The following is an 11546-nucleotide window of genomic DNA, read 5'->3' on the forward strand; positions in this document are numbered from 1 at the left end:
CCAGCCGAAGCAGGGGAGGAAAACCAGCCCTCGCCGGCGAGCAGCAGCAACCACGAGGACCCCTCGCGCCTCCTCTCGAGCTCCCCAGCTTGCTCACCAGCACACCGCCGCCTCCTCGTGCCTAGGCTCCTCCTCCCAGCCGCCTCCGCCCGAGGGTCTCGCCGACCCCATCCCCAGCCGTCGGCGAGCAGCAGCAGCAGCCACGAGGATCCCTCGCGCCTCCTCCCTAGATCTCTAGCTCGCTCACCAGTGCGCCGCCGCCTCCTCATGCCCGGGCTCCTCCTCCCAACCGCCTCCGCCCGAGGGTCTTGTCGACCCCGCCCCATGCGCCTCGCCGGAGCAGCCATCGTCGGTGACCAGGTCCCCTCGCGGCCTCTCTGTTTCCTCCCTCTCTGTCGTATGAACAGAGGACCAGCGCCGCCCCTCCTGCCCTCCGCCGCGCGAGTCGCCGTCCAGATCCATCAGTTCCCGCGCCCTCCGTCGCTCCCTGTCGCCGGAGTTGCGCCAAGTCCCACTGACTCCCCTGCTTCGGTTGCACGCACGTGAGGCGGGGTGGAGGCCGGGGCGAGGCGGCGGTTACGGGAGGTGAAGGAGCTCGGGCTCGAGGGGCTCCTCCCCTAGATCTAGATCGGGTGCCGCCGCGCATGGAGACGATGAACAGTAGCGCCGGCAAAGCAAGGGGGCTTTCTGCAAAAAACATGCCACGTCGGCACCCGACAAGCGGGCCCTACTGGTCAGATACCCCGTCAATACGTGTTTATGCGCGGTTTAGACCCTTTTGTAACGGCTAGCCCCAGACTTGGTACTGACATGTAAAAATTACCAAAAGTGGTACCAATCCGCATGTAATGCCCTAATTGTCGTACTTCTGTGCAATTAATTCCTGACAATGTCTCCCGTAAAAACAAAAATCCTAACAATGTCTAGACGTGATGTAACTAGATGGACAACCCATCCACGATCGGCGAAGGCAAGAAGGAGGATAGGTGGTAACACGGGTAAGGCGCTTTGTTCAAATAGAGGTCATGGAATGAGAGTGGGGGATGTGTCCTGTAGTCATGCCTGTTAGACTAGGGTGCATACATTTTTGTATTTCTCCTGTTGCAATGCACGAGCATTTTACTAGTTTCTTAAAAAGATTGTGAACAATATTGAAATGCCGAGTTTTTCAAAACACAAATAATTTATGAAATTCCAAAGACATTATTTTAAAAATGTGACACGATTTTGAAAATCCGAAACATTTTTCATAGGATGAGAAAAAGGTTGGAATTCTAAACATTTTTTGACAAATGTGATTTTTTTTAATCGCTGACAGTTTTTTTTTAAATGCGAATAGAATTTCAAAATTCGAAACATTTTTTAAAAACACAAAAGGAATTGAATTTATGCCAAAAATAGAAAACAAGAACAGTTTTTGATTTTTGAACCATTATAGAAATGCGCGTACATTCTTTAAACTTCACAAATTCTTGGCGTGGTATAGTGGACCGGCCGAAATTCTTGTCTGTGAGAGTAGCAAGTTATCTCAGTCGGAATTGTAGTATTCCCAATGTACCAAACAGGTCTAGGGTCCAAACTAGACCAAGATTGTAAGTTCAGAGCGTCAATTTCCGAGATTCATAGTTCAGTGTTTGATTTAGCTTTCATCTACTTGGTTTGTTTCGGACTTTTTCCACTCTGGCAAAGTAGTACGTATGTACGTTCTTGGTAAATACGGTATTTTTTTACTTCTTGATGGAAAGTTCAGTACCAATCTAACATGATTTTACAGTATGCTGTCACGGTTCACAAGTTCTATCAAACTTCTTTGTCTATAACAAAGCTTACATAAGCTGCTCCTCTGATAAGCCTCTTAAAATCTACATCGCCCGATCCAAAATTGCATGACTGGAAAATGCAGTTAACATTTCTCTGCTGAGCAGAGGCTATATCTGACTGAAATCGCTAGTTCTGCCGGAAGGTATCTGGTTTGGGTTTCCAACGCACTGTTTGAGCCGGATCCGCGTCAAGATGAGTTTAGAGCGTCGAGTTGCCGCTGGAGCTCCTCGAGGTCGTCGTCGATGGCGCCGGAGCTAGCTGGTGCGGGTGGCGCTACGTAGGAGTCTTCATCTGGAAGTTCGCGGACAAGGCCTTCTGGAAGGATGTCTGCACGGATTTTCCAAACGAGGTACAAACACATCAGGAATGATAAATAAGGAAATATTTCGCTCTTGGAATTTGGTTTTACCTGTTGCAGCCCTTTGAACGCTTGACGTTGCTGTGTCACTATCATCAAGAACACTGCAGAAGGGAAAAACACTGCGAGTAAGAAACTCCGTGCAACTTCTGCGATGGATTAATCAGTTCACCAGGAAAATAATTCTGTACACCTGGGAAGGATGTACGTGCTCCCATTCCTCATATATTAAATATACTAGTCGAAGGCACGTGCTTTGCACGTGTACATTCTTAATAAAAAAGTTTCACACAAAAAGAATTTTCAATACGAACTGAGGACCTTTTACATGGATTGTTTTAGCTTTGCAACTGTACCAAGTTATGATGTCCTGATAACTTTTCATTTTCTCAAATTGCCAAAATATGTCAAGAAATGTTGGTTAGTGCGTGCTCCCTCTGTAAAGAAATACAAGACCTTTTGGACTTACATTTCTTTACAGAGGGAGTAGTACTTCACAAACCTGCATTCAATATTCACAAAATGGTAGTTCACGTCATGGAATCATATTTTGCTGAGAAAATGATCATCTCTATGCGTTCTATATCACCTGGATGTAGATGGAATACAGCCAGAGGGTAGGCTAGAATTATTAAAGGGTCGCATATCTAGAAAGAATTGAAAAAAAGTATATGAAAATACACAATGGAACCTGGGTATAGGTGCGCCCTAATTAAAAAAGTTAAACAATTCTAAAACTTGTTTTAACGAATATGGTCTAGTCTTATACTCATGTGTATAGGTTCATGAAGAAATGACTTTCATGATCCTCTCTTAAAAAAACATTTCTATATATGAAAGTCACTATTCAATCTTTCAAAAATATACTACTCACTATTTGCATATTGTTTTCCTTTTACAAAAATACTATTAAACTTTGTAAGTTGCAATTTTATTTTTCCCACCTAGAAGAATACTGTAGTCATTTCTTCATTAAGAGTAAAACACTCGATCATATTTGCCAGGAGAACATTTTCTGATTTTTTTTATATATTTAAAAAATTAAAATGCTATATCGGGTGCGTCTAGAACCTTGTCCCAAAAATCTGCACCGACATGTATGTCTATATATACACCTTTTTTTTGGGAAAATCCATACATAGACATGTATATGCATGGTAGTAGCTTTTTTTTATATTATCTAAAACTCCTGAAAAGCGTGGCAAATAGCCATCCTCCTTTCCGCCTGAGTTGAACTACGAATTTTGGTTGACACCCTGCTCGGCCATACGGGCCACTAAGCCTGCCACTGTGCAGCTATAGCCACTGTAAAAAAAAAGCAGAACGTCAGCACACCACCACACCCTTGATCAGATCCCGTTCCTTTTTATCAAAAGAATAAAAAAATCAGATCCCCATTCCTGCCTGTCGGCCTGCCCCTGCCGATGCAGCGCATGATCCCGTTCCTCTGCAGCCATATGCTCCACGTCTCCACAGCGGATGGGGCCAGCAATCAATTTTCTCCATGCATCCAGCTAGGACCAGGAGGCAATCGTGGGTTACGGAGTCTTCCAGAAGGTGCGGGTGTTTGTAGGTTGGCGGGAGAAACGTGAGTGGCGAATCCATGCACTCTAAGCCATTCGATCCAATAGATCCGACGGCTATAAATGAATTCATATTGGAAGAGGCGGGCTAAACATGTGAGACGAAGGTAGATTCAAATATTCAAAAAAACATGTACTATAGTAGTAGAGATGTCTTTTTAGAGATTTCAATACAAACCTCATACATATATTCACTCATTTTGCTCCGTATGTAGTTCGCATTGGAATCTCTAAAAAGACTTATATTTAGGAACAGAGGTAGTACCATTTAGATGAATCAACTATACCTCTTTACCATTTTAATATACTTCATTAGAAATTACTCCCTCCGTGCGGAATTACTTGTCTCGGAAATGGATGTATCTAGACATATTTTTAGTTGTAGATACATCCATTTCTGCCACAAGTAATTCGGGACGGAGGGAGTACTAGGTACCCCAAAGTGAGTTCTATGAAAAATTCCTTCCGACTAAATACATTTTGCGTAGTTTGTGTATATTGCTTATTTGTACATAAAAATGCTATATTGCAAAAACTAGAGGCCCCGGTGATGTTTTTCATAACACTTGTATTGAGGCATCTTAGTATGGTATATATCGAGAATGATAAAGAGGTATAATAGATTCATTTAAGAGGTATACTGAATGTGGGTGTACATACTCTGGAAGTATATAAAGGAATCCTTGTATTATGTATATACAGAAAAGCAGAATCATAAAAATACAGCAAGCATCAAACTGCAAATAGTGGCTGGATAGTTCTGAAGATCTACATGAACAAACATAGAAGTTCAATATAGGGTTGAGACTTGAGAACATTTTAAAACACATACAATCTAGCTCATTTGGTATGGAACTATGGATAACAACACTGAACAAACAGTTAGGTTAGGGGGTGTTTGGTTGCTGTGGCTTTCAAATAAGCAGCTGTCTGCTGTCTGCTGTGGAAAAGCTGCTGAAAATCATAGCACAGATCTGTAGATCTGCAGTGTTGGCAGGAGATAGCACGCCTAATTTACACCGAGAAATTTCATGTCTAAGTTTCTAACCTAACTTGGGTGAGAATCTGAAATTCAGAGGATATGACAACATTCAATCAGGGGACCACATTAGTTGATCAATAATCAGTCAATGCAAGGTTTTTTTGTGGCAGTTTTAGGGATAGGTAATCTACTGGAGCTGTTTTAGGTCATCATGGCAGTTTTTAGGGATAGGTAAGCTGTTGGAGATGCTCTAATTATATTCATAGTTAAAAAAGGCGCGCCTAAGCGAGCGCTTAGGCGCGCCTAGGCTATAGGCGTTGGCAAAACGCATTGTGCATAACTATGCTTAATCTGTGCATAACTGCGCATAAGCATGCGCTTTGGTCAGTAAAGCGCAAGGCGGTGGCAAAACGCACAATTAACGCCTAGCGCTTTTTTGAACTATGATTATATTGCTTGGTAGTAATCACATCTAGAGCAAAATCTGCTATGTGTTTATATCTGTGAAGGAATTCAATCCGAATAGGGGGCAAAACAAAGTTTAATGTAACAAAGAATGATTGTCATGTGGAATGATGTACCTAATGTTCCACTCGTTATCCATGTGAACCGGATATTCAATTGCTGCGGATGCTTCAGCTTCCATCTTAGCCTTTGCCGCTGCATCTCTAGCAGGTTTTGAATGCATATATTCTTTCTAAAAATGATGAACACCAGGATACCATTAGGAAACAGTCACAATTGTAACTAGCAAAGAGTACCAAAAGGAAGCAAGGGTGAAAATAAGCACCTGTCTCTCAAGACATGCTGGGTTTGAACATTGTGGATTTGGTCTCATTTCCATTGTTGGGAAAAAATCCTTAAGTGAATTATATCCCTGCAAAAATAGGAGGACGTCGCAAAAATATGATAATTAGAAAATGTTCAGAATTTTGAGATGAATATGTTGGATAAACATGTGCCACATTGGGGAAACCTTTCAACCTACAGGAACGAAAATGATACTAAGAAACTACTGCTTTGCGACCATTTCCTTCCAAAAATAGAGAGCCCAATTATGTCATTTAAAACATGCCAACAGCGTTCGCAGCATCACAACAGCAAGATTGAAGCAATTACCAAATAAGGGGAAACTTGTCCAAACTTCAACAGATATTTCAGAGAATTCTGGACCAGGAGTCCAGCAACAACACCCTGCAAAGAATATGTTCATCAGCCAAAACAAATGGGACATGGGAAATGTTCAGAATGGTTTTGGTTAACTTTGAGACATGAATCTTGTGACTAAGAGTGACTAGAATGCATTGCCACTTTGGGATGTAGTGCTAAGTCGTTAAATGAATGGTGCACAGCATTACAGTTATGTCCAGCAATGCAAAGATCCAATTGAAACAAAAGTAGACTTAACATATAAGCTGAGAGTCAACAGTACAGTAGATAAGCATATCTAAAAGTCCAAAACCAAATTAGTAACGCTCCCGGTGTCCCACTTATAGCTGCTAAACAGGTACAAGAATGTGACTAATCAGAACCAAGCTTCCACAGCTTTGAGCAAATTGTTGTCGGGTGAGAAAACAACAAAGCAAAAACGAAAGTGAACGAAGTAAAGGGCTCACCATTGTAGTTGGCAAAGAGGCAGCACAAACACCATCTCGCTTAAGAGTACGCTCGTCCACTCCTGATGCTACAACCTTTACACAGAAGTACCACAAACAGGTTACCAAAAGATTAACAGATTAAATACAAACACAGGAAATGCAAAGGGACATCTCAAGTCCTCAACTAATTAGATCAACTGTGAAGAATGAAAACAGGCAGAAACTAAAATCAAAAGCATAATAGCACACTATTAAGGAACGACGTGAAGAGAACAAAATCTGAGATACATAGAAAGTACCAATGGAGGAGCACATGCAAAGCATGCAGTTTCACCAGGAACTAATAGCTGTATATGACCAGAAACAGCGTCTTCAGACACACCTGATGCATAAATTCTCATGTCAAGTGCATTTCACATTGATGAGATTATTATAAATGAAGAGAATTAGCATGAAATGAAGGCGAAAATATGTCACAATTTAATTGTGTATTTCTCACCAAGGGCTAGTCGCGTAGGTAACAATAACTAAGCATCTATTCTTGGTGCTGCAATATGATTTAAGAATGTAGTGTGTTTCCATGAAATGCAAGTATGGGACCTAGGGTGCACATTTACGAAACATAACCTCGCCTAATTCAGTAGCATGCTCTGCAATCTGCACTATTTTCTGAACCAATCAAATGCTATTATATTTGCATCTAGCTTGAGCAGCCTCATAACAAATCTAGCAAGTACTAAAGTAGAACTGTAAAAGAATAAGGTCACAGGAACACAAGATTCTTTCGTCTATTCATGTACAAATTGAACTGTTTTGATAAGAGTTCCTGCCAAATTCTTGGGTGCCATAGAGGCCACCATGTTCTTGTAAAAAGATTTGTATTCAATTAAACTCTTGAACAACACCTAAGGATTAATTCATAACCAGGAATTACAGTAATAATATATTGTGGATGAGTTTATCCAATGCATATACAGGTATAAGGGGATGTAGAGCAAGTAGCAACTTTTAAAGGCAAGGTGGACAATAAAATTTCTATGTACATCAGGATACAACGAGATAGAACAATTGGCATGAAGATATGAGTGCGGATAATATGAGCGGTATCCAAAAAGCAGTAAATACATTCTCAATAGGGCATAACAATAATTAAATGCAGGTTTTGGGCTTACCAGATTCCATCCATGTTTGACGAAGCTCATTGCAAGCCTGAAAAGCAAGTATAAAAACAAATAATGCACCACTGAATCACAGAAATGCAGAGCTACATGCAAAGTTAACAAGCCACAGAGAATGAGAATGTTGAGAGGATTGATGAAGTGCTACACAAAATCATGGATGTATGATGTTCACTAATTTTCACCTGATTGACAACCATACGAGCTTCATAGTTATCAACACAGCTCAAAACAAGATCAACTCCAGTGCTGCGCCCATTAGAGCTCCTAGCTTTGAGACTACCCAAAAATGTTTCAAATCCTTTCACTGTTGTGATATTCAACGAATAACTCTGTGGGAAGAAAACAAATGATGTCAGTTTACAACAAAGCAGGAATAGTGTAACACTAGAAGGGCTGGGCGCACTTCGCCGCACCTTTGGTGTTGTTGGGATTTAAAAAAAATTGTTCTTTGGTTTGGCTGCATGGGGAAAATGATGGAGTGTGTTTTATTATTTTTTATAATATGGTGTTTTGGTGGGCTTTCTTGGTGGTGTGATTATGTGGGGAGGTTTCTTGCACTGGTGGCTGCACATACTATATGGGTGCTAGAATGTCACATGTTGGCGCTTCTTTTTCTAGGTGGTGACAGGGTGCACAGGACTTATGTGTTTTTATAGGCTGGTTGATGCCGATTAATTTGAGAAATCATTGACCCAGTCAAAATCGTGAATCAAATCTAAAATTGAACACCTCAATTGAGTGAGAGGGCTCCAAAATTAGGGAGCATAGTGAATTAGAAAATATCAATTGAATGGGAGAGCTCCTTGAGAAATCGTTCACCTGGTCAAGCTTGTGAACCAAATTCGAAATTGAGCACCTCAATTCAATGGGAGGGCTCTAAAATTAGGGAGCATAGTGAATTAGAAGATGTGATCCACTATATCAACGGCAAATTCTCTTGGGTCAAACAAATTCTATGGATATGGATACCGATAAGCACTGCAAGTGGGCAGCGTTGGGTAAAGAAAAATGTTTATCCTGAAAAATGTGAGACCTACATTCTTTGCCTTTCTATGAAAACATGTAGTGTCATGAATCTGATGAAAGGATCAATTTGCTTAAGGTAAGGGCAGGCGCGTAGATGACTGTCACCAATGACCACAGTTCTCACCTCCAATACGACATCAGGATTTATTTCGCTAAGTGTCTGCACAGCAGCATCAGTCTTAGTCATTCCAACCTAACAGCACAAGGATACAGTTATTAGTCTGGCCAATGTTATACTCTTGGAGAGTAGTAGGTATAATCAATTCAGTAAAAGAGTGTAAATAGTGTTTCAGAAAATAAACTTGCACTATGTATATTAAGAAAATGCACATGATGGTATCATGCACAGAAAGGAGAAGCAGATAAACATTTTCCTGGAAGCTTACCTGGTCTGGGCGGAAGAACAGCCTATTCATGTTAGCCAACTCAACTGTGTCATAGTCATATAACAAGAGGCGTCCAATTCCACATCTAGTGAGCATCTCAGCAGCTACACTACCAACGCCACCTACACCCTGTGGAGCATGTACTAATGTATCAAGAACATTAAAAAGTCCAAAGTTTGATCTGGTAAACTAAGAAATGTTTGATCTTCAGCGAAGAAATGTTCTGCGCAAGTAAATTGTACAGTTGCAACCATTTCTTTTCTGTTGTTCCATATAACTCAATAAAAACCATGTATTGGTCTAGTAGGATTGTAATTTTGTGCAGAAATGGCATGTGTGAACGAGACAAACAATTGTGTGTCATGAAATTCAATTAAATTACTAGAAGTTAGCCTTAGATGAAAAACGGCAGCTGTTAAAAACATACATTTGCGCTACATTTTCCTTACTAGTAATGCCAATACCGATACTACCACCCTAAAAGAATACCTGTATACTATCACTTTCTTTTCTGATGGGCAAGGGCAGACAACTAACCGTGGACATATGCTTGGCGGACAAAAAGCTAAGTTGCATATCGTATATCTATAATTACATTTAGCTCCATGACTACAAGTTGATCTTACAAATTGGTGATTTCATCATAACTGAGCTTCACCCAAGATCTTCACCAAACAAATATGTTCTGCCTTGAATCTTGCATAAGATAAATTTTCTAGAACAATCTGAAAGATTTAATGTGGCTATTACTGCATTGACATCAAACTCCCGTGGGGTTGAGTACATGTTGTTAACCACTGTGTCTGCTCAATACCAATTGCCAACTCAAATTGCTTTAGAATTTTACAAGTAACGTCTCGAAGCCAGATGAGAGCAGCAGATGCTTATACCACAATGGCGACAGAGTAGTCGCGGATGCGCTCGTAGTTGTCGACGATGCCCATCCGCTGCAGCGCCATGAGCCTGCTGTACGGGTTGCTGTCCACCACCTCCGCGCTCATGTCCTGCGCCACACAACCCCAATCCGCAAACCACGGTCAATTCCACAAACACACAGACGGCGCGGCGCATCCAATTCGCCGCTTAGAAGAAGCATGGCAAACCATCATCGGATCGTACCTTGATCTTCGACCGGGAGGCGGCAGCGGCGCCGGACGGGCCCATCATCTTCACCACGCGATCTCGCATCTGTCAGCAGGGGAGAGGAAGATGTGAGGCGGCGACCGGAGGAAGGGATCGAGATCTGGGGAGGGAGGGAGCGGACGGCGGCTTACCCGGTCGATGGAGGCGGGGTCGGGGAGCTGCTTGAGCGCGTCGAGGTCGCGGAGCAGCGCGTGCAGCTCCTCCTCCATGGTCGCCGGCCGGCCGGGTGGATCCGTTGGAGTGCTAGCAGTAACGGCGGCTGTCCGGATCGGAGTGTGTCGAGTGGAGCGCGGGGGCGACGAGCCGACGGCAGAGTATTTGGTGGAGACCACGATAAAAAACGCCGTGGAAAGGATCCATATTTGGAAGTTTTTATTAAATATTCTAAAAAATAGTTACATCTATTATCATCCACCTAATAATAATATAAATAAATGAAAATATATTTTACAATAAATATATATTTATTAATACTCTTCCGTTTCATAATGTAGTGCGTATATATTTTTTAGAAGTCAAACGTCACAAACTTTGACCGGATTTTTGGACAAAAAGCATTTATATTTAGAGTGACATGCGTATATCATTATGTTTATTACAAGATATAGTTTCATATCTTATATATTTAGTATTACAGATATAAATAACTTTCTCTATAAACTTGTTCAAAGTTTATAAAGTCAAACGTCACAACACGTCATCCTCTAATAGAGGTATAAGATTTTGACAAATGGATCAAAAACATTGGACGTGTAATGATAAGAGAGGTGATATGGATTGTTCCTTCATTTTCCTTTTATAAGGAATCTGCATGTGCATTGCAACGAGCCAACGAGGAAAACAAATCTTCGGACAAATTTTTTCTACTACCGGGTGTAGTTACTCCCACTTTTGTTTCATACGTTATAGGTAGTATTTATCAAATCGAAGAGTATGTACGCGTAGTATGTAGTATATAAGAATATCTAGGTAGTATACATACTACTATTTTGGTAGTATCTACCATATTTTGTGCATACTCCATTTCGCGTATAAATATGTACGTATTTCACAAATACAATAAAGCTATGGGCTCACTTGCAATTTTTCATATAATTCACTTCGGAGTATCTTAGTTATAGTATATAAACATACTAAAAATAATAAAGTAAAGTATATACTACCACATGATAGTATATGAGAAACGGGTGTAGCTACACCCGGTAGTAGGATGCATTTTCCCTATATATATATATATATATATATATATATATATATATATATATATATAGGGAAAATCCATCCTACCACCCGGTGGTAGTTACCCCATATGTCTCATATACTACCATGTGGTAATATATATACTATTTTATCATTTTAAATATATTCATATACTATATCTAAGATATTTCAAAGCAAGTTACATGAAAAAAATTATATATGAACCCATAGTTTTTGTTATATTTGTGAAATACGTACATATTTGTAC

General features: G+C 40.8%; 1 protein-coding gene across 1 annotated transcript; it reads right to left on the reverse strand.

Moving 5' to 3' along the window:
- Window positions 1-1704: 1704 nt before the first annotated feature.
- Window positions 1705-10401, reverse strand: LOC119337176 (ubiquitin-like modifier-activating enzyme 5). The gene is made up of 14 exons (XM_037609298.1): window positions 10210-10401; window positions 10055-10123; window positions 9826-9939; window positions 8936-9064; window positions 8674-8742; window positions 7706-7852; window positions 7515-7551; window positions 6642-6724; window positions 6361-6435; window positions 5864-5938; window positions 5535-5621; window positions 5326-5441; window positions 2231-2283; window positions 1705-2148 (listed from the first exon to the last, which is right to left on the reverse strand). Exons 1-14 carry the CDS (start codon window positions 10285-10287, stop codon window positions 2009-2011), a joined length of 1272 nt encoding a protein of 423 aa, XP_037465195.1. The 5' UTR covers window positions 10288-10401; the 3' UTR covers window positions 1705-2008.
- Window positions 10402-11546: the final 1145 nt, after the last annotated feature.

This window comes from Triticum dicoccoides, chromosome 7B (genome assembly GCF_002162155.2).
Source record: "Triticum dicoccoides isolate Atlit2015 ecotype Zavitan chromosome 7B, WEW_v2.0, whole genome shotgun sequence".
Classification (NCBI taxonomy): domain Eukaryota; kingdom Viridiplantae; phylum Streptophyta; class Magnoliopsida; order Poales; family Poaceae; genus Triticum; species Triticum dicoccoides.

What these genes read in the sequence shown, in the direction of transcription:
- LOC119337176 (XM_037609298.1), bottom strand. Translation starts at nt 10,287, where the DNA reads ATGGAGGAGGAGCTGCACGCGCTGCTCCGCGACCTCGACGCGCTCAAG. An exon ending in TGTTCTTCCGCCCAGACCAG is followed by an intron (nt 8,743 to 8,935) that starts GTAAGCTTCCAG and finishes TTGTGCTGTTAG; the next exon opens with GTTGGAATGACTAAGACTGA. An exon ending in CAGCATGTCTTGAGAGACAG is followed by an intron (nt 5,442 to 5,534) that starts GTGCTTATTTTC and finishes CATCATTTTTAG; the next exon opens with AAAGAATATATGCATTCAAA.